Genomic DNA, 23,735 nt, shown 5'->3' on the forward strand with positions numbered 1-23,735 from the left:
ACACCCAAAGAAAAGTAGCCAGCCAATCAGTGAGCCCCAAAAAAAAACATTGAGGAAAATTTTGTCTTTTTCTTTTATAGAAGACGAGTCTTCCATCCATCATCCTACGTCTCACAGTTCATGCAACATTGTCTGCAACTGAAAGCCAAAAAAGAAGCTTCCTATCTCTCTCCTGTCTTTTTGACTATCAACATGATTTCTAATTAATAATAATAATAATAAAAGATTTTTCATCCACTATCACAACATTGTTTTCATAGAGAAAGAAAGAGGGTTGCATCAAAGAAATTGCAGACAGAATTTGTTTACGTCTTCACTTTTCATCCCTGAAAGCACTACTAAGCATATACCGCGTCTCATCTCTGTCTTTATATATATATATATATATATATAAAGTTTCTTCTATATATCACCATAAACTTTTTCATTCCAATTCTCTGATTTCAACACTTAACAACGTCAAAGAAAGGGAAAAAAAATGGATTATTACGGATACCCATCTCGTGTTTCTATGTCTTCAATTTCTTTGTTAGGGAATTTCACTGAAAAGGTTAAAGAATTTTGCAATTCCGCCCTTTCTGCCATTATTGGGAACATTTTCTCTGCCATCTTAACCTTCTTCTTTGCGTTGGGTTGGTTTCTTTTCTCTCTTTCCGTTTCATTGTTTCTTCAAAAGCTTTTGGATTTGATTCGTTACCTATTCATATTGGTTTTGCAATAAATTGAATTTGCCCTGTTGTTATAGCTTGAATGAATACGATAGTTCCTCTCTTTTTTATCATTATTTCTTTTAAATTTTGCTTTTCCATTCATAATTTTATGGTAAGTTATATAATTTCGTCGTTTTTATTATATAGAGAATAAATCCAATTATGCTGTTTGATTTCATAGAATTTAACTTGTGGAACACTTTAATGCCTGAGGGTAACCATTTTTTCGCTCTAAGTATGGTGAAGATGGAGATTGATGACATTTGTATGTGCAGTGGGAACATTGTTAGGGGCCATGACGGGGGCATTGATAGGACAAGAGACGGAGAGTGGGTTCGTTCGAGGGGCTGCGGTTGGGGCAATATCTGGAGCAGTTTTCTCGATGGAAGTCTTCGAATCTTCTCTCCTTCTTTGGCAATCCGATGAATCCGGGATCGGATGTTTACTCTACTTGGTGAGCAGTTTTGTTCAGTATCATGGTTTTAACATTTACAGCTTTAGTTGCTAGTTCTTATGATAAATGGATACCTTTCTATTATGCAGATTGATGTGATTACAAGCCTTCTAAGTGGGAGACTTGTTCGTGAACGAATCGGTCCGGCTATGCTGAGTGCAGTCCAGAGTCAGGTGATATATATTATATATTCACTGCAAGATGATACTAGTTTTTCTGAGCTTCCATCAAAGGGGCAATATGCTTAAGATTTCGGTTTTCGTTCACTAGATGGGTGCTGCTGAGCCTGCAACAACATTCGCGGAGGTCCACAACATCTTCGACACCGGTAGTGCTAAAGGATTGGCCAGACATTTGGTTGAAAAATTCCCGAAGATGATAATCACAAACGGTAACAATGTGAATGCTTCCGGGGAGAAAGTTTCATGCTCAGTTTGCCTTCAGGTCTAGTTTCCTCGTAACCCTATTCTCAGAACTAGATGTCATTGATAAAGAGCTTATTTGATTGTCTTTTATGTGTTATATTATGCAGGACTTTCAGCTTGGAGAAACAGTGAGGAACTTGCCACAGTGCCATCACATATTCCACCAGCCGTGCATAGATAAGTGGCTGCTTTGTCGTGGTTCTTGTCCATTGTGTAGAAGGGATATGTAATGTTATTATTGTAAACTAAACTAAACAATACGAGTTGAGAAGAGTTGTTTATATTTGATTTATAACATTGTTTACTTGCCAGGGCTTGTGTGTATTCTGATTTAGTTTATTAAATTCAAATGTTTGCGTACTCCTGTCTCTTTGTGTAGTGTCTACATACAGGGATCATATAAACATTTTGCTGAATCAACCCCTTTTTATAAGGTTTTGATGTAGTTAGATAGTAATTGGCGGCTATTATATACATACATATACCTTGCTGTGCCGTGTCCTGTTCTTCCTGTAAATGATTGGTGCAAACAGAGTGGTAGTGCATGAATACAATATGATGAGGGTGTACATATATATAGATGATACACAAATAATATTATACACTTCAGTTCTCAAAGTCAAGAGGTTTCATTTTAGATTGAGATTTGACCTCCAGGTTTGTAATTGTAGTAATTTTCGATACGTAAAAGCTCTTATAGATCCAAGGCAAGTCTAAGGCTTTGATTCAGAATTCATATCCAAATGTATTTGTTAGTATGGTTTGTGATCGCTGCTTCTCCTCCGATACGGGGATAGCTGAAGTACGGACTTGTTATACATGATGACCTCCACCATGGGCACTATTCTGTCAAAGCTTAGGGAACACATGAGCCGCTATCTCTGATGGGCAAGTTATTCCAACGAGACAGTCATCACTTGTCACTTGCACACCTTACAACTGAAGTAGTGTTACATCGCCTACCTAGCTAGAACCCTTGAAGGGACCAGTTAGCCAATGAAAGACTGCCACGTGCCCCATTTTAACCCCCTCTCATCCTTGAGAGAGGCGCACACTACCCTTCCTTCTTAATCCTTCCTCCTCCTACTACTCTGTGCTCACTCCACTAACCCTCTTACCTCCAAAATTGTACGGCTTTCAACCTATTAGGATGGACTGGCTTTCAATCTCTGCTATAATCTTCTCCACCCCGACTCTTTGTATCAACAAGACTAAAATGATATATCATTTCTCTCACATATTTATTTATAATATATATATGTATGTACGATAATCCATTGCTTGTTCCATCCACTTCATCAATTTATATTTTCCAAATTTGGAGCCTTAAATCTGGACAGTTGGGATTGTATGTTGTGAGTAATTAATTAAAACGTTAATTCAGATCCATCTTTGATCCGATACTCATCCACTGGCTAATGTGGTCCTAAGCGGGGAACTAATCCCGTCTACGAATAGCTTCAGTAACTTATTCCCAGGAATCATGCATGCAGTACTTAAATTTAACATAAAGCAGAAAACAAAGATGAGGGAGGCTGGCATGGCAAGGCCCAAGGCTTTTGAGGAACTCAGAAAGTACGCTTAATTAATTTCTATCTTCAAATTTTATATTGTGGAATCTGATTTGTCTTTCAACACCCGAATCTCATAGGTTGTAGTGAAGGATCTGGGTCCTAGTCAAATTGTACCTCACCTCGTAAGTTAAAAATCAACTGGTTAAGTTGGTGCTAAAATCCTAAGACAACAACATTCTTGTTGCATTAAATTTGTAATAAGATGAGAATCAGAACATGCAAAATTATTAGTTTATTAATACGTACCACATCCATATCCACATATAAGTAATTAATCAAGGAGGAGAAGGGAGCCTCTCGAAGCAGGTCAGAACCGAGAAGGTGAAAAGGTAGAGGTCCAATGATTGTGGTGCCTTTCTCAGTCTTCCAGATTAGTGGATCAAGTGCTTAAACAGATTTGCCAGAAAACACGGGACAACATTAAGTAAGCTGCAAGGGGATTGACTCGGATTTGGGATTAACTTTAAACATTTTGATCGTGCTTTTTTTGCTGTCTACTTATATCTTTAGTGAAAGTATTATAAATAAATTAATTTATGTACAATAAATTAGAAAATAAATTGTTTTTCTAAAAAATCATTTATTTTACTATTAAAAATTATTTTAACTGATAAAATTCATATATTCTTCAAGTTAACATATAAAATAAACTTTTAACCTTAAAAATAAATAAAATTTTTATAAAAAATATATTTGCTCTTTAAAAGTTAATTTATCTAATTTTTTAATAAAAAATATAATCCAACTTACATCCATGATACTTTTAGTGACAACAGAAGCAATGCTATTTTACTTAGCAATTACCTCACAACACGGCCCACCACGGGCCACAACAAAATCCATTTTTTAAAATTCAGGACAGAATCCATGACATGACCCATCAGACATCTGGACAACAAAAGGGAATTTTGTCTTTATTCAAGTATCAAGCCACCCTAATTGAATCCTCCCAGCCAAAAATATAGCTTTTTTTTTCCTTTTAGGACATAGGTTTGGCTTCTCTCATAACTCCTCTCCTACCATGCCTAGGGATATTAAACAGGAAACCCAATGTCTCCACCTAACCTTTTTGTCTATTTCTAGAACAAAAAGCTACTAAAAAAAAAAGACCAAGAAAAAGGTAACGGATAATTCCACTAGTGCCCATTCCAGTCGGTGCCTACAAAGCTTCAACATTAAGTCAAATATTTATTGCAACACGTAACCAACAAGTCCAGGGAGTTCGATTTTCAGGGATGTCGACATAATTTACAAAACCCCCCAAAAAATCCAGAATTAGAGCAACCATAATACACAGAAATCAATGCTAGAAATGAGAAAGAATCTTTATTTTGTTACCTTCGCTGCTGTAGCTTCTTGATTCTTTCCCTTCCCAGCTCAAAGGGCTTACATAAACTAAATAGAATCTCTCTCTTAAAGTGTAACGTTGTACATAGAAAAAAATATACATATCTCTCTTAAAATGTTACATTGTACAAAGAAAAAAAATATACATATAATAAATAAATGTTAATTAAAAGACTGCACCTTCTCCTTTCTTTGCTTATAACAACTGAAGGCATTACATAAGATAAGAGGACGACTCTTAGCTAGATACAACAGTAGGAATTGCTAACCTCGTTATCGACTGACATTAAGTAGGGGCACAGGGAGCCAGGGTTTTTGCACGCAGGTTAACTCCACCTCCTCTGAGGGACAATGAAGGGCTATTAGCTGAGCTGGCTTTGCTCACAAGATTTGAATCGAGAAATACAACTACAACCGTGATGTCATCATGGAAGTGCCTGCGTACGCCTCGCTCTATCTTCTTCAAATCTGTGTATCTCATTTCTCTCTTTTTAGCGGCTTCCAGCAAGGCAGCTTTCACAAGCCTCCTAGCGCTCCCCTGTGAGAAGAAGAATAAGCACAAAACAATCAATAACGATACTTATTTCCATGCTCCTCGACAAAAACATCACTATTGCAGCAAAAAAAGGGTTATGCATATGAATCCACAAGACTTTATACCTCTCTTATGTCATACAACAACAATCCCAATAACACACATGAGAATACAAACAAAATATGTGGGATTAGTTGCTAACAGCTCCATTCAATTATCTCTAAACCTAGTTTGTAAGATAGCACTTACTTTTTGTATTACATTTTCATGCATATATGTCACCATTGAATCAAGGACAAAATTGAACTGAAACTTCTAAAGCTAAGGTTCAGCCAATGCAATCAAGTATAATCAGTTGCTGAGGCACTATCACTCTAGTGGTACAAAATGAATGTTCGTCGAGCATTGATGCCACACTGAGTGGAACAACATATAGAAAGTTGAGAAAAATAAAATTAAAGATCTCAAAGCAGACACAACGGAAACTTCAAATTGCACTAGGACAATATTGCTTCAAGTTCACAGGAAGTCCCAACTCACTGAAAGAGTGCATAGATATGCCCAAATTTCACCAATTCAAACCAAAAACCACAAATCACGCAGTGAATAAGTAGATTATACACTTAATAGTAAAACCACACTAATTATCCATTAAGAGAAGTATATCTTACATTCCGAGGATGCTTTTGAACTATATCAACTGCATCCTGATTGCTGAGATGTTCCCAGAGACCATCAGAAGCAAATATGATAAACTGATCATAAGGTTGGAGTTCATGCATAGATATTGATGGTTCAGAGCTCAAAATTGGCTTTCTAAAAGTTTCACGAAGCCGAAACCTTTGATATAGAGGCTCCCTGTTGAATTCAGGCTTTTTAAGGTAAACATCACCAATGGATCTAGAAATCTGCAACAAGAAACTTTCGTTAATGTCCTAAGTGAATCAGGACACACAATATCCCAGAATATATATACACACACACATTATGCTGATTAATGGAAAATGAACTGAGAAACAAACTTGGTTAAAGATATAGCTTAACAAAATGAATGCTGTAAAGTCCAGCTTTTCACATGAACGATTTAAAAATAGAAAAGTTCTGCTTCCCTTAGAAGGTTAATTTCTTATTCAGTTAAATTTACCTTTAGTTCCTTCAATATGTCTATGGCATTTAACAATGTCAAGAATATATAACTTTCATAGACACCGTTGTATGTCTATTACTAATATCCAAACAAAGAACATACCTGTATGAGGCCCTTTACTCGCCATACATTATGTTTTAAAACTACAATGTGTGAGTCATCAGGATGCAAAGAATGCATCTCCTGCCTGACAGACTCTATTCCTACATTATGCTCTGATGACAGCTGAATGGCTAGAACCTCCCCGGTTGCCTTGACACGCCTTCCCAGCACAGCACGAGAGTCACCAAGGTTAGCAATGTAAAGGGTCCCATTACAAACAACACCCACCAGGCAGCATGATCCCACAGCAGCAATCTGGGGCTTCATAGGCCACTGTTTTGCAACAACAGAGAAGAATCCCTCTTCTGTTGCTTGATATGCTTTCTTTATGACATCAACAGACATGGATTGCTGCTCCGTGGCAAACCCTGCAAAACGATATTATCAACTGAGTCACGAAGGCACCAACCAGATTCTCAACCTCAAATTTTGGCATAAAATGAACTTGTAGCATGTGTTAAATCGCTACCAACTGTTACGGGTTTCACGGTCTCTTACTCTTTAGATGCTGGAAGAGGTGATCATTGATATAACGCGACGTCTCAGGGCCACCATGACCGTCATATATTCCCACGAAGGTACCTAATGGACCAGACTCGAGAGTGCTCAAGGAGCCAGATTCAATCTGGCTTTGATCCTCAAGCAGATTGTTAGCCTGGACAACAGCCATAGAAAATTCACCATTCAAGTGCTGCCCTTTGTCTTTGTACCAAAGAAGCCCATCTTGTCGGCCTGCTGCATCCGAACCACGGTCTGAAGATGTCCGCCAGCAGGCCCTCAGAAAGTTGACCAACCTTGATAACATCCCTCATCTCACCAGGGCCAGCCTCCAATTCCTCCTTAACATCCAAAATTGGATGCAGCAAACCCACCAAAAAAAAAAAAAAACCAATACTTGAATCAATAAACTCCCACCACAGTCCTCTCCTGCACACCAAGAAAACATACACACCTGTTAAATTGAACAAATAGTAGCTGACAACTAAACGTCAAATCGATCCCTTGACGAAACCCCCCCCCCAAAAAAAAAAAAGAAGAAAAGATTAGAAAACAAATCTGCCAAAAGTGTAAAATGAAGGCGGGGGGGAATTAAGCTAATACTGCCAGTTAATAAATAAAAACAACAAAAACGACATCAGTTGTGGCCAAAAAGAAAAGCGAAGAACAAAACAGGAAAGTCAAATTTACCTTTACATTCCCAAAATTGAACAAAACAATAAAAATTGCACACAAGTAATTGCACAGCCTGAAATACTCAGTAACTAAATAAAATCATTAAAAAAAAAGAACCATATCGAAAGAAAAAAACATCAATCACATAAAAATAAATAAAAACTCACAGTAGAATTCAGCTGTTTTATACTGTAGTATTCAGCTACTGAATGATAGCCGGTGAAATCGACGGAGATCTAAACAGAACAGAGCAATACATGTGGGTTTTCAAAGCTTTAGATCTATCTATACATCCATCAAATGAAAACTCCCAGATTCATAGGCTTTTTTATTTCATTTTGGGGCTTCCTTTTTTCCTTTCTTCCCTCTATTTTCTTTGCAAGTAAATACAAGAAGATAAGAGTGGGAGGAATTAAGAATCAGTGTGAAATAGAAAGTACATAAAATGAAACTGGGTGTTCGGTCTTTCTCCGTAGACGAAAGGCTTATATAAAAGAAAACGAACAAAGCAAAGCGATGGCTGAATGATGGGCATAGCCAGCAAATGAATACGGGCATTCATGGGCTCCACACACACACACACACACACACATATATATATATATAGGTCACGACAAATCCGCTAATGTTTTTAATTAAATTGCATTTGTTAATTATATAATATATAATTGAATTTTAGCATGTTTTAAAGAAATTTAATATGATATCGTATGCCCATTTATACGTATTTTCCATTGTCATAATGTTTTGGGTCCATTCCATTCTTGGAATTATTCAGTATATTTTATCGATATAATATATCCATATCCCCAATCCAGGTGACGGATAGGTGTCCAACTCTTTTGAAAGCAAAGCCACGCGTGTGCATCCATTTTAATAGCCAAGTGGCAAACGTTGTGTGGATTAATATTATTTGTGATTTTCATATACGAAAAATAACAATAAATAATACTCACACGTGTGCTACGGCTGCTTGAATCTGAACAGCTCAATTATCAGATTACTCTTTCTGATTAATTGGAGTATCAATGTGTTTTGGTATAAAGATCATTACCGTTAATTGATTTAATCATGTATTCGGACCATTTAATTCATTGTACTTTGACAAATAATTTTATTTTAAAAATCAATTTGTTTTCCATTTTTGTAAAAAGAAAAGTAGGCATATATAAAGTCAAAGGTAACCAGGAAAGCGATTGGTCGAGCCACAAATTTCAGTCTACATAGACACGTGTAAGGTAGGTATTGTTTTTATTATTGACAATCACATTAATTCAATGGCTCTCAAATTTTAGTATTTTATTTTATTTTATTAACTGAAAGCCTCTCCAAACATTTAGGTGAAGCTGAAGGTCAACTTGTTTGGATGGCAGTTTGACCAAAATTGTAGATTTTTTTCATCACTTGCTTTAATGCACAAAAGCTGATCCTTGAAATCCCTATTTTGTTCGGATCAAGCTTTGCCTAAAAACTTGAAAACGAAAGACTTGGCATCCAAGTCCTCCCAATTCAAAGGATTCAATAACATGCTATGACTATAGAAGAATTCAAACAAGAAAGAGTGACCATATCTAATGCAAAAGTACAAAAAGAAAACTGGCATATGCATCAATAATAGAATACCAAGAGCGAGACTAACGAGTAACACTTGACAAGCCATTTTCCAATCATTTTCAGCATACGATCTTACTGAACTTGAGCTTGTACTTGAAGGCATAGTTCATTTGTGCTACAAAGAGTAATATAAATCGACAAATGTATAGGTGAATTAAACATAATCATCTAGCTCCAGAGGAAGAAGTTTCCTGCAGCAGTCAAGTAAGAATGCACATAAATATGGCTGCTTAACAAAACTTATGCAGGCTAATCTAATGTTTCCCAATTACCTCAATTTGCTCATCGTTCAACATGATTTCTGCCAATTGAATGTTTCCACTAAGCCTAGCTGCCTTATCGGATGGTAATAACGAAAAACCATCTAGAAGCTTCACACACTTGAGTCCCCATTTGACCATTAGGAACTCAATAAGATGATGGCCGCTGCAAGATTATTAGTCATAGTCAGTAGAAACAACTAAAGAACTTGATTTTAGAAAACAAGACAACAGTCGCCATCATAATTCTGCATTGAATCCTAGAAAATCTGGACCAGAATATATCAGAATACAAACGACACCGAGGAGAGAACTAGTACCTTCGATTATGATAAGTTGTTATGAAAACCGAGCCTGGATTACTTTGGAGCAGAAATGTTACAGTTGCAAAGAGGTCATCAAAGGCTTACCAACATAAGTCCGTCACCGTTTTGTTTCAGCATAAATCAAAGGAACTAGAATATCGTAAAGTAGTTTTATACCTTGTGCATCGTAAAGAACATCAGCCCCAAGAATAATTTTCGGGTGTAAACTAAATATGGATGCATCCCAAACTCCCCATGTCAATCCTAACACCTAAAAACAAAACTTAAATCCATGAAAAGCAATTCATAAGTACACCAGGCTGATATAAAGTAACAGCATATCCGAGCAATCAACATAAACCTTACTTCGCATTTCAGATTATTTAGTTCACAGACTCCTCTCATGTTCTCAAGCACCTGTGTTTACATCAAACAATACATGTACATACTTCAGTGGCTCAATATCAAAAAGTAAAATATTAGTTGCAGTCATAATAATTCAGTTTATGCAAAAGCAAATTTTAGGCTGATAAAAGGATTTATAATCAACATTAATTTCTACTAATGTTCCAAATTTTGGATAAAACTATCAATTTTCAACTCAGGGGCACTATATTTACAAGTAAAAGTAAGTAAATACTACCTCCAATCTATTTGCATCGTCGGTAAGTGTGACATTGGAGCCAACTTTGGCAGCTACCAATCCAGGTAAGCAAGTTCCTGCACCGAGCTGCAAGAAAACACACATAAAAATTCTCGAGATACCAAAGCGAAAATTCGAATTTCTTATAAGAAATACCTCGACTACATTATTCCCGGAAAAGCGCAGTTTGTGTTGCCAAACATACTCGGCCAGTACGATACTACAAGGCCAAACGAATAAGCCATAGTCTTCTTTCATGTTCTGCTCATAATAAAAAAAAAAAAAATTATACCCTAGTCCTTAAAGCTTCTACTTTTTTTTTTTCCTTTCATAGAGTTTTATGAAAAAATTACTACCTCAACTATCGATATGGAGAAGGCGGTTTTCTCAGAATCGCCGAAAAAATGACGAGATATCGTCTTCATTAGTTGATTGGCCACGAATCTCTGTCTCTGCCGCCGTCGTCGTTGCCTCTGATAACGCCGCCGATTATATCTTTCTTCATATTATACTCCGTACATTTGAAATTTTAATGTAATATTGCGTAATTTTACTAAAGCGCTGCGTTTACCTAATCAGCGTGAGAATCTAGAAGCTGTAAACGGCAGAGATTAACGCATTAAACGAAAGAAGTAACCTCACAGATCTGTGGACACGTTGCACGCATAGTAAAATAGTTGCTTGGGCATTTTATTGGCTCTACCTTGCTTCCTTGGAATTAATGCTGATGAGAAATTAGATAAAATTTATGTTTTACTTAAAAACGCATTTCCCATATCTCTCAATTTCGGTTTCGAAAGTGATTTAAATCACTTTTGAAATTTTACGAAAAACAAAGCTTTTATCTATTAAAAACGACTCATACAAAGAGCAATCATTTTTTTTTAAATAAATAGAATTATAACTAAAAAACATCTTAAAAGTTTTCAAAAGTTTTTTCTTGCTGAATAGCTTTAACCTCCAAATTATATGAGATACTTTAAAAAGTTAGAGAGGTGATTTTCAAGAGAGACTGATCTTTGCCAATTAATTTGTAATTAAATTACACTTCCTAGTGACATACTTAAATTCTCATTGACCATCAGAACGCAGAAGTCATTTGATTCTCCTGAGAACTGTAGTGCCTGAATCCACTGATATATTTGTAGACAGAGCCTTAACCACTTCAAGGTTATTAGACTCGAACTTTTTTATAACCCTTACTCAATAGAATGAGAATTCCATAAAAACTGTTTCAGAATTCAGCCTCTAAAAGTGAGCATCTACCCAAATAATGGGTGTATCCTAAAATCCAATTTCCACTCCGGTCTCGAACCACTCCACCCGTTGAGGTGTTTCTAGAATCTCTAGCAACTGCTCCATCAGTAAATAGGTGAACCCAATTATCAGCCAATTGATGGGAAGTTTCAGAACTAGCAATCATGTATTTTTAAAAGCATAATGATAAATTTAATTAACGGATTTATTTCTTTTATCATTTTAATCGTTAATTATTTTAGTTTAATCATTAATTTTTTAAAATAGTCAATTTCTTTTCTTAAGAAAATGTTAACTAAAAATATTATTTTTAACTATATTAGTGTGGCAACTTATGTGGCAATAACAATATTTATTTTATATGTTACAATAATAAAAAAACAAAATTATAAAATGATCATAATTTTTAAGAAAATGCATGAAGTACATGCGAATTGCCATACTGGCTGCTATGTTTGAAATTTTAACATTTTAATTAGTACTTTCGTTAAAAAAACAATTAAATAATTTTTGAATGATTAATGATCAAATTATACTTTTTGTTTAAAATTGAATATCAAATTTAGCCCGTAAAAGAATTAAAGTCAAATTAAAATGTAAAAAATTCTCATCATATTTTTTATAAAAATATTTAAATATATCAAAATGATTGGAAAAAGGTTAAATCAACAAATTTTAAGTTAAAACTCCACCAGAGGACTATTTGGACAACATAGAATAAGTGAATGAAAATATAATTACAAGTATAATGAAAATTTTAAATGAAAATTTTAGGTTAAATTCTACAATTAGTCCTTATATTTTTTCGTTTTGAGCAATTTTTTTCTTTTATGTTTTTTAACTTACTTCTCTTTTTTCATTCTCTTCTTCTTCTTCCTTTATTTTCCCCCTTCTTCATTTCTTTTAACATAAATTTTCTATGGTTTCCATTTGTTAAAACTAGTCCCTTTACTTTTATTTTTTGAACAATTTATTTTTCTTTTTCTTTTTTATTTGTTAAAGCCAAATAAATAAACTAGTTTTAACAAATTAAAATGTAAAAAAAACTACGCTAAAATAAATGGAGAAAGAAGGACAACAAAAGGAGAAACAAAAGAGATTGGAAAAAAGTTAAAAGAACATAAAATAAAATAATTAAATTGCTCAAAACGAAAAAAATATAATTACCAATTGTATAATTTAAGCTAATTTTTTGTTTAAGATGATGATTTAACATTCTATGTCAACTTACCGTTACATTGTCAATGGTAATTAATGGCTGAGTGACTAAAATATTACAATATAATAACGTTAGTGACTAAATCGTAACATTTCAAACATAAATAATTATTTTAATAATTTACCCTATTTTATTGTTACATAATTATCCAATGAATTATTTCAATTTAAAAATATCACATCAGTTAAATTTCTTGTAATAATTAAACTTAAAATTTTAAATTCAAAAAGCAAACAGTATACATCTATGAAACTAAAAATAAGATTAAAAGATATTTTAACCTTTAAATTTATACTCTATAATTTCCCTTACATAAATAATAAACCCGAAACAAAGTGAGGGAATCATAGGTCCAAAGCTCTTTCCTTGTCTTGAAACGTGGCACATCAATCATTTCTTCTTCTTAATTTTTGCATTTCACAAAAAATGTTAAATATTAATTTTAGTCCTTCTAATATGTCTAAATTTGATATTTAATTTATATATTTTAATATTATATTTTTATAATTTTATTAATTAGTTTAAATAGTTAATAACTTTATTTTTTAATTTAAAATATTATGTGATTATATATAATTTAAATATCTCAAATGTCTTAGAGATGACATATTCGCATTTCTTTTAGTATTGTGTCACATTTTTTAATATTATAAGACAATGATCAAATTTCAATTTTAGTCATTAGACTACGTTGAAACTTGAGATTTAATTTATATACTTTAATTTTTGACATCATTTGGTCTCTCTACTTCTATAATATTAATTAGTCTAAATAGTTAATATTATTAACTATTTTAATAAAAAGATGACATTAAATTTTCACAACAAAACTATTCCAACAAAAAAAAAAATTTATTGTGACGATTTCAAACGAGTGTTTTTAGGGGAAATTTCCAATTAGTATTTTCAATGTTATTTTTATTTTCATATGTAAGGGTGAGCGTTCGATAGAATCGAATAAAAGAATTCGAGTTAATCGATTTTACGAGTCCTATTTTATCATCATAATTCTATTTCAATTTTTATTAATCGAGTCGAGTGAAATAAAATTTGAATCGAATCAAATAATTAATTAACTTATTTAGATCCCAAAATTAATATTTTAGAAAATTTAACTTTCTTTATACATTCTTTAGAATTTTTTAAAAGTTATAATTTTAAAAATATAAATTTTAGATTTTTTATAAATATTTTGGATTATAAAATTTTTTTTGAGAAAGACCAATTTGCTTATTTTCAAAACTGACAAGGACGAAAGGAGTATTTATACCGATATGTTATTCAAATTATTCGAGTTATTTGAATTGTAAAATTCAACTCAACTCGAACAAGAAACTCGAAATACTTATTCGAGTTGACTCAAATAATTTGATTCGATAAACTTGAATTTCGAATTTTTTGAATCGAATTGAGTTTTAGTCATCCGTAGTCATACGACTATAAGTAATTTTTTTTTAAAGTTCAAAATGTTACACCAGAACATTTACTAAAAGAAATTTTAAAGTGATAACAATTGGAATTAAATTTTAAATCCGAAAAGTAGACGATTATATTCCTAAAAATTAAAATAAAAGATTAAATTTTAAATGTTAAGTATATAGAAATTTACAGCATAATTTAAAATTTAACATTTTTTATAATTTAATACAAACAAATAATTAACTGGGACGGAACCATACTAATTATATATTATGAATGGACAATAATACCAACAAATTAATTAATATGCTTACATGGCATAGTTGTATTGGATTAGAACTTAATTACCTGAAAGAAAAAAATACTACTAATAGTTATAGTTGTAGTAGGAGTAGATAACTGCATCTTATAGCATAAACGAAACTTGGAAAACCATTCCTAATTAGAGTTCTACAGCGGTAAAATTACCCAAATTCTCACCAAAAACAAAAGCGTAAAATAAAAAAAGTAACAAAACCCCACTATTTAAGCAAGCAGCTTTGTGGAAAATAAACAAGTTTTCAAAGGAAAAAAAGATTAGAAGAGAGAAAAAACAGAAAGAGAGAAGCAGAGTTTCCATCGCTCTTCTTCTTCTTTTATTATTATTAATTTTTTTTAATCGTCGTCTCTCTTCGCTGATCGGATCATTAAATCCTTTTTTTTTGGTTATTTTTGGGAAAAACTTAAGATTTGCATTTTCGTAACATTGAATTTTAACTCTTCCCTTTTTTTTTTCTTGTACGAATTTTTATTATTTTTTCAATCAATTTTGATCTCCGGTTTCTATTGTTTTTCTTGGTCGTTCAACTTGACGACTTAGGGGAAAAAAGGAAAAGGAAAAAAATACAATTTTGTTTAATTAGGGTTTGATATGGCTGCAAATATTAACACGGCTAATTTCAATACCTCCGCGGCGGTGACCGCTGTTAATCACTCTCCCAGTAGCCCTAACCAATCACATCCTGTCACGAATCCTGTTTCTTCGCAACGGAATCAAGTTGTTCGTGGAGAATTGGAGACGATCGCGGCGGTTCCTTTATCGTCTTTGTCGTATTCTTCATCATCACCATCAACGGCTATGATTGAGCCAACTGTTACAGCGATGGGCGAAGAGGAAGGGGCGGAGCATGGGAATGTTGGTCCCAATGGCAATGCTGCTAAGAGACCGGCTTGGAACAAACCTTCTAACCTCACGTCTGAGTCTGAGTCTGATTCCGTTATGGGGGCTCGGGCGTGGCCCCCCCTGCCTCAGTCCGCTAGGGCTCCTTCCAAATCACCTTCAGATTCGTCCAGAGCTTCGTCGGATGGATCATATTCTCCTTTTGTCCCCGGTTCTCAGGTTTGTTTTTTCAAATATCTAGGCTTCTTTGTTAATTCCATTTTACTTCTTACCGTTTCAAGTATTTTGATACCAACTGTTAAATAGATGAAATTAACTGATTTAACTGAACTGAGTTAAAAATGCAATTATATTTACAATTTGTATTATCTGTTTGATAAGCAAGAGATTGAGGTTAAATGCAAAGAATCTAAATTGGCCAAAGCAGCGAATGCTGTGAGTATTGAATTCTTAATCCTGCTTTAGGGTTTACATGAGTTATATTTCATTTGAAGCAATCTGAATAACATATGTTATGCATGAATACAGGGAGTGTTTAGAGATTAGCTTATGCAATGTTATATATGACCCATTTTATTTATTTATTTTGGATTTTGTGGCTGCTTAGACTTGATGTTTTGCTATGTTGCCAAAATTGTAGGGGAGCAGACCTGCATCATCATCCTCTTCTTCACAGAAACAAGTCAGGAACAATGCAAACTTCAATTCAAATTCCACTGCAAACCATACAATGCCTGCACGCCAGAGGTCAATGAAGCAAAATAGTAATATCTCTGCATCCAATGGTGGCCTTTCACAGCCACCACCTCAAGGTCCAATGGTTGAAGCACCTCTGAATAGCCCTTCTAGGGACCATATACAGAGAACTGGATTTCTGCCTTATAGTGGTGGTCCTGATCAGCAGCATCCACGGAATTCATTTAGACATCGTAACAATGGTCCGCATCCACGAGGAAATGGTTCTCACCATCTGAATTACAGAGGAAGGCGCAATCAAGACCATGGAAATCAAGATTGGAATGGTCGAAATTTTATTAGTAGGGATGGTCATATGATGCCAAGAGTTGCTCCCAGGTTTATGAGGCATCCACCACCACCACCTTTGCCAGCTAATACTGGACCGCTTTTTGCTCCCCCACATGTTCGCCCTTTTGGCACCCCTTTTGGCTTTCCGGGTAAGCTGTACTTTTGCTTTAGTTCTTTTCTTTTTTTTTTTTTTGGGGTTGAATAAGAGTGGTAATCTGAGTTTGCGCTAACATCTTGGCCTTTCTTCAGAATTTTCATCTCAGTTTTATTTAGTCCCAGCCCCTTATCCAGAATCACTTAGAGGTGTCCCTTTTATTCAACCAATGCCGCCAATGTTTCCCCCTCCTCAAGAGCCTCAAGACCATCAGTTGCATGCTAAGATAGTGAATCAGATAGATTATTATTTCAGGTAACGCTCTGTTTATGTGTTAACTTGGGTGACTTATTTAATTTAATGGCCATTTGTTGGTATAATATGTTACCAATCATCTAATTTTCTGTTCTCTGCAGTAATGAAAATCTAATTAAGGATACATACTTGCGGCAGAACATGGATGACCAGGGCTGGGTTCCTATTAAATTGATTGCCGGCTTTAGAAAGGTGAGTGTTCAGACTTCAGAGATTTTGAAGTTGATTTCATTTGTGTGATTGTGATAGTTCCTGTCAGAGCTTTTTCATGGTGATACATTTTGGGTCTTCGGCAACATCTTAAAGTTTCATAACTTCAATAATCAATGCCTACTGGACTCATCTGCTATTCCTTAGTGGCAACTCTATGCGGTTATCGTTAGAAAATACATATATTAGTTCCCTATGAGTGTGCTTATCGCTGGCTTATCTTAAGCTGTTGTATGTGCTTAGGATTTTCCTCATGCAGCAACTTAGGTAACATTTTTGTTTATGCCTTCTCCTTTTCAGGTTTCACTTTTGACAGCTAATATTCAGCTTATAGTAGATGCTCTGCAAAATTCAACAGTTGTGGAAGTGCAGGTATGTTCTAGAATGAAATCCTAGGTTATGCTTTTTTATTGATTGATCAGTGTAATGAAACATATGCTGCTCTGATCCATCTTTAAGACACACACACACACACACACACACACAGTGCCTTGTACTGTTCATGCTTTCTTGATGGTTCTATTATAGCTGAGCTCCAAAATAGTAGAATGATGTGGTTTCTGGTGTCTAAATCTTCTTTGCATTTACATTCCAGGGCGACAAAGTAAGGAAGCGGATGGATTGGATGCGTTGGATAATGCTGCCTTCTTTTCAGTTCCCTATCAAGTCTGGTCAAGATATGCTGGTAGCCGGTGTTCAAAATATTTCATTGGATCAGGGAACTGCTAATAATCAGACTGGTTGAATGATCCAAGGAGATGCTAGCGCTGATGGACAGTTAGGTAGATGATGATCTGAGAAAACAATGGTTACAGATGTAATTGAATACAATAAAATCATAAAAGCTTAACTTTAAATTTTCAAAAAAAAAAGCACAACTCTTTTTTAGCATTTAGAGGAAAAAGTAACATGTTATAGACTCTTTTAACTTTAAATATTACATATAATTTCTTAATATACCGTTCAATTATTGGTTTTTGTGTTTTGGTATTTTAATTCTTTAAAGTTTCAATTTCGTCGCTCATGAAAATTGGTTTCTTAAGTCACTTGTACGGGGTGGTGATATGGCATTTGTTAGTTTGACTTTGATTTTTTTTTCCTGCTAGTTGATTTTCTAAACTTCCGTTTCTTGGTTAGAAATGGGTACTCGGAGAAGTCTCCACAACCGGAGAGTACTTAGAGAGTGACCAGAACTGGAGCAGAAAATTACATAAAAAAACAGACTGATCTTCTTCTATGAACTAATCTAAATAAAGGATCAAAAACCATCGACCTCCTTAATCCTATCACAATCCGATTTCCTATAACCAAACCAATATCCTCATTTGCACTAACATGTCAATCCCCATCATCAACAGATTTTACTATCATCGAAACCATCCATTTTACTATCACCAAAACCAACCATCCTTCCCTTTTACTATCACTGAAACCAACCATCCTTATCATTGTTGCATGTCATCCGATGCTTGATGTTTAACATTTTTGAATGAGAACACTAACAGGTCAAAGTCTTTAAAAAAAAAAATGCTTTCGAATGAGATTTTTCTCCGACGGTTCATTCTATTAGTGAATGAATATGATTCATTCAATAAAAGCATGCAATTGACTAGATATCTAAAAGTAAGAATCTGTCTTCATTTCCCTCTCTCAACCAACATTCAATGTTTAAGCCAATGAGTGAAGTCATCTACTCAGACATAAAATACTTACATGAATGCGAGTGGCAGGTTGAGAATCCTTCCTTCGTCTTTAGTCTTTACTTTCGGTTTGAATACCAAAACTATGCGAGGGAAAATGCTAATAATTAAAATTCTCAAGAGTTACACTTGTATGTACTACATGCATGCATCGTAAATTCAGATCAACAAATTAATCAAAGAGTTGAACACCTAAGTCAAGGTGTATCGGTCATCATACAATGTATATAGCTACCATCAACTCTCTTTCTAGATGAATCCTACAAATCCGAAGGACTCCATGCTATTATAATATCTTTAAGGAAAGAGACTTAAGGTTAGTGTTCAAAGTTTGCTTAGTATGTCGCTTGCACTTAAAATAAATTTTATACTTTTAGAATCTATTTTTTATTCTCATCACACTAAAATAATTGATGATGAAAATAAAATGAATTAAAACATTTTTTAATTTTCATGGTGGTTGTGAAGATTAATTGATGATGAATTTAAAATAAAATAAAGAATTTCTCTTTCTTTTAAAGAAATGGAATGTGGAAGCCTTTCGAGATGATAATCGATGAAATTTAGATGATTTATGTTCTCCGGTCCTCTTGGGCACTCCTTTTATTGTCGAGGTTACAACAAATATGCTGCAGGAATGGAAATTACTCACACTTTTTTAATTAAGTAGAAAATTATTTAAAAAAAATTCATCTCATCCACCATTTAACGTAGTGTCTATTAAAAGAATAAAATTTGATAACATTAATGGGTAAAATAAAAAGTTTTGGTGTTGGATTATAAATATGCTAATAGTTGATATATATTTGGTAATACAACAAGCTTGAGAAATTTTACCAAAAACCCTTTGAGCTCACAGATCTTAGGGGCGGCCTTTTCCTCTAAAACATCATCAGCAAGTATATTTTAAAAGAATATATGTTCCATTGGAATCTATAAGAAAGCATTACATATTTTAAAAAATCAATTGTTCCATCATGTGATCTACTTAATTAAAACATATGTTTTATTTAACCATTTACTAAAAAAAGATTTCCCCAAATTGCCAATCCAGCCCCCCTAACTAGCAAGTCACTTCCATGCAAAATGCTTTTTCAACCCCAAAAGTCAAAAGGTTTCTTTTTCACTGGCATGAAATTCTCATTCTTGCAATATTTAGGAACAATGGTTGTGTCAAGCCTTAATAAGCAAGCAAAACTTGATTAAAATCTCAACACTTTCTTATCCCCAAACCTCCAGTTCTTTAGGCGAGAAGAAAAATTCCCGTTCTTGCCTCTTTTACGGGTAGTGCGTTGTTATTTCAACAAAATTTTCCAATTACCCTCTCTTTATGTCTTCGTTGATAGTGTCTCTTAGACTAAGGAATGGGATGGCCTATATCATTGTGATATAGCCGTTCTACTATGGATTCCCTCTTCCAAGGGTCGAGTACAGGTGGAGCTTTCAATATCCCTATGTTTCTACTATGATTTTTGTTTTCAGGATGTTTAAAGGGACGCAGTGATAGAAGGGAGCGGGTGATGCCCCTTTTAGATGTTTCAGGTGACAATAATTGTGGCACCCTACCATGGCTTCGTTTTTTGTCCACTATAGGAAGCGGTGGTTTAAGCGCTGTCCTATGTTGGTGCCGTTGCGACCTTAGAGTGATATCTCATTCTTTTACCTTGAGGTGTGCTACGCTATTTTGTGCCAACAACTCTTGAAATTGTTGCATGATTGGTCGGGTGTTACCTTCCTCTTGAGAGCTGCCATAGTTTCCCTCTTCTTGGTGATCCACTAGGAGATCAAAGGGAAGTGGACGAGAGTGTCCGTCATTCCACTGTTGAGGTAGCAAATATGATGAGTGATAGGCCTCCACCATGTTGGCTTCGTCCCGCTCCTTAAGCTCAAAGTCACTCGACCTTTCCATTCTAGGTGACCATGATTTTCAGCGGATAAAGATAGTTTTTTACCTCATTTTCTCTTTAATTGATGTTAAGGGGTATTTATAGGGGAGAAGGAGATGAATGAGCTTAGGCACCGTGATAGTCTGTCAGCTTATGGTGCTATAGGACTTGACGGACCAAATCTGTTGGATGTGATGATTTTTTTTAGGATGCGAATGGGGCGAACTGATCGGTTTCTTAAGGGGTCTCCCAAACATATCTTTTATAGATTGTCTAGGCCTAGGGGATATGATATATTGGCGAGAATGTCAACTTGGGGTCTCTTGGGGAAAGTAGCCAGTGGGGAAGATGTCTCGCCAAATCTTAGGAATCAAGTGTAGTTCCGGCGTAGACTTTTACGTTAATAGATCGTTTTGGTGAAGGGATCTAGATATCTCGTAAAATACAAGATGTAACAAATATATTAAATATTATTTTTTATATTTCAAGATTTTATATAATAAATTTTAAAAGGTAATTTCTATTATTTAGTATCAGTACCACGTTCTATAAAAAGAATTAATACATGTTTATAACCCTTTAATGAAACAATTTAAAATTTGTTTTGGTGAAAAAAAAAGAAAAAAGGAAGAGCTTAAATTACACTATAGTATTCTGAAAATGGATCAATTCTCTTAACCTATCCAAATAAAAAAAATCTAAACTCTTTGTTGGGGGAGAGTAAAAAATTTGCAACTCCTCTTTATTGACTAAAGTCAACATTGCTAAGTAATCTGCGACTTGATTTTACTCTCTAGAAAGGTAACGTAGAATTTATCGACCTTCTTGGGATAAAATGTATTGTAACCTTCTTATCAGAGCAGAATTTGAAGGAATAGTAAAACTTCATTGAATCGCTTTTACAACTTCTAAGCTATCTAATTGGATAATTACCTTATCGTAGCCTCCACGTCGAACAAGTTTAATGCCCTCCAAAATTCCCCATAATTTAGCATTAAAAACCAAACATTTTCCTAAATATTTATTATATTCAAAAACTCAATTACTAATCACATCCCGTACTGTTCCCCAGCAGCTGCATTATAGAGTGTAATCGAACAAATTGAATGTTTTAATAAAGCAATTAAGTACGAAAAATTTACGTGTGCTTTTAAACTACTATTTACTTGCAAAAAAAAAAAAGTATTCCCAATCAATTATTAAGTGGAAAATATAATGATTCTGAACACTTATTTTATGTATGAGTTGGGTAAACATACGTATTTATAAATGAATTGTAAATCTCTCAAGTAGGCCTACTCCAACATAAAACACTATTTTGATATTATATATTAAATTGATTAAAAATATATTTTTAAATATTATTTATTATATTAATTAAAAATATTAAAAATCATATATAATATATACATAATCCAAAATAATAATAATAAACTTTTTATTGTAAAATTCTAAAATATATAAATTTAAAATTTAAAATCAAAATAATAAATAAAAACTAAATGATGAAAGTCTAAAAGAAATATAAAACATAAAAACAATAATTTTACTAAAAACACGTTTTGATTATTTACAATTGATGTTGTAAGATTATAAAATAGAAAATGAGAATAATTTCGTAAGAATTTTTTTTTAACTTTTCACGCATTAACGTGCACATGCAACAAGAATAGTAGAAAATTTTTATATCCATTTCTTATATATGATGTTAAATATATATATATATATATATATATATGACTTTTGTTGCATAAATATATTTAATATTTAAAATATTCGACGAATACCTCTAAGCAGGGGTGGGTCTAAGAGGGCTGACAAGGGTCTCGACCCTTAAAATGATTTTTTTTTCATTTATGTTTTTTATAATCTATAAAATATTAAATTGGTAATAGTAAAATTACATTCTATCCTTTAAAATGAAAAAAAATTAATTTAATCTTTTAAAAATTTATAAAGATATAGGCTATTAAAATGGTGAAATTGCATTTTTGACTTCGCCCCTACCCCTATAAGTCGTATTTTTGGATCTGCCATTGTCTCTAAACCAGTAAGAGATTGCAAGGGAAGGGTGACTCCTTAGCTAAGGAGGCTTATGCTCTTTGGTCCACTAATTATGATTAATACAAGTTATTTATAGGCTTATACACTTTGGCTCACTGTTTATGATTAATATAAGTGTATAATCATGATCATGTCTTTGAAAGATTCTACATATATATAATGCTATAAGCATTTTAGAGCTTTTAAAACATTCTACTTAGCCCACGAGCTTGTTCTGAGACTATTGTGCTTTAAACGGCCTCCTTGAGCCTTGTTGCCTCCGTTCACACTTGGAGGGGTCTTTGTCCGCATTTGGTAGCCATCTTCTACTCAAGACTAAAAGCTTGTTTTGTGATTGTTGTTTTCATAAAATAAATATATCCAATTGTCAATGAGTCCTTGACATTGTTAACAAAGACTAAAGCTTCGGGTTTTTTGATATTCAGGTTTGTTGGTGCATGAATTATTTTAACTAAGTTGGGGATACAGATAGGTGAAAAAGAAATAAAGTAGAGAAATAAAGTAGAGTGTCTGGAGAGCATACCCCTAAAGAGAGTATTTAGAAATATATATAAAAGGGGTTTTTCTAAGTCGGATTCCAGGTCATTAGAACAGGTCGAATTATGATATATTTTTATTATAATTCTATAACAAGTTGAATGTGTGTAATTACATGTGTGAGTTTTTAAACTCATAATGCACATTATCACATTATTTAAATCAAACTATTTATATGCTTATGATTTAAGTTGTGATTTAGCTCTTAAACCATACTCTTTTTTCACTTCAGAAACTTTTTTCCTTTTTATATTATTGGTATCTAAATTATTACGTAGCATTCTCATTAGACACCAATAATTTTTTAGATGAAATGAGACATTTGAGATAAGATAGAATTCAAGTACCAAAATAGAAAAAAAAAAGATACCACACCAACACCATATAAAATATGTTTGACATGGAAAAATTTAATTCAATCAAGATATGAAAAAATTGCACTAACACATAATCCACCAAAGTCGTCTTCAATTAAAATAAGGTGGAAAGTGTCATTAGTCATCCAATTTTCAAATGGATGCACATATTGTCTATCAGTCTATCTAATATACATAAAAAAG

At 33.6% G+C, this 23,735-nt stretch overlaps 4 protein-coding genes across 6 annotated transcripts; 2 read left to right on the plus strand and 2 right to left on the minus strand.

Annotated features, from left to right (window-relative positions):
- Positions 1-235: 235 nt before the first annotated feature.
- Positions 236-1,949, plus strand: LOC108478917 (NEP1-interacting protein 1-like). The gene is made up of 5 exons (XM_017781371.2): positions 236-632; positions 986-1,164; positions 1,254-1,337; positions 1,435-1,608; positions 1,697-1,949. Exons 1-5 carry the CDS (start codon positions 479-481, stop codon positions 1,817-1,819), a joined length of 714 nt encoding a protein of 237 aa, XP_017636860.1. The 5' UTR covers positions 236-478; the 3' UTR covers positions 1,820-1,949.
- A 2,640-nt stretch (positions 1,950-4,589) lies between these two features.
- LOC108476503 (probable protein phosphatase 2C 60) lies at positions 4,590-8,073 on the minus strand. 3 transcript variants are annotated; one of them, XM_053021773.1, is made up of 6 exons: positions 7,635-8,073; positions 7,483-7,540; positions 6,793-7,221; positions 6,295-6,662; positions 5,717-5,953; positions 4,590-5,048 (listed from the first exon to the last, which is right to left on the minus strand). In XM_053021773.1, the coding sequence occupies exons 3-6, from the start codon at positions 7,097-7,099 to the stop codon at positions 4,797-4,799; spliced, it is 1,164 nt and encodes a 387-aa protein (XP_052877733.1). In that variant the 5' UTR covers positions 7,100-7,221; positions 7,483-7,540; positions 7,635-8,073; the 3' UTR covers positions 4,590-4,796. The 3 variants fall into 3 exon arrangements, with proteins under 3 accessions (XP_052877733.1, XP_052877732.1, XP_017634207.1); XM_053021772.1 differs by having other exon boundaries at positions 7,483-7,556; XM_017778718.2 differs by lacking the exon at positions 7,483-7,540.
- A 1,053-nt stretch (positions 8,074-9,126) lies between these two features.
- Positions 9,127-11,027, minus strand: LOC108478362 (uncharacterized). The gene is made up of 8 exons (XM_017780814.2): positions 10,646-11,027; positions 10,446-10,550; positions 10,290-10,376; positions 10,013-10,063; positions 9,824-9,917; positions 9,662-9,746; positions 9,354-9,507; positions 9,127-9,272 (listed from the first exon to the last, which is right to left on the minus strand). Exons 1-8 carry the CDS (start codon positions 10,712-10,714, stop codon positions 9,246-9,248), a joined length of 672 nt encoding a protein of 223 aa, XP_017636303.1. The 5' UTR covers positions 10,715-11,027; the 3' UTR covers positions 9,127-9,245.
- Positions 11,028-14,706: 3,679 nt separating this feature from the next.
- LOC108476869 (la-related protein 1C-like) lies at positions 14,707-17,943 on the plus strand. Its single transcript, XM_017779229.2, has 6 exons — positions 14,707-15,562; positions 15,984-16,518; positions 16,619-16,778; positions 16,880-16,970; positions 17,289-17,360; positions 17,584-17,943. The coding sequence occupies exons 1-6, from the start codon at positions 15,095-15,097 to the stop codon at positions 17,731-17,733; spliced, it is 1,476 nt and encodes a 491-aa protein (XP_017634718.1). The 5' UTR covers positions 14,707-15,094; the 3' UTR covers positions 17,734-17,943.
- Positions 17,944-23,735: the final 5,792 nt, after the last annotated feature.

This window comes from Gossypium arboreum, chromosome 11, assembly GCF_025698485.1.
Source record: "Gossypium arboreum isolate Shixiya-1 chromosome 11, ASM2569848v2, whole genome shotgun sequence".
In the NCBI taxonomy this organism is placed as follows: Eukaryota; Viridiplantae; Streptophyta; class Magnoliopsida; order Malvales; family Malvaceae; genus Gossypium; species Gossypium arboreum.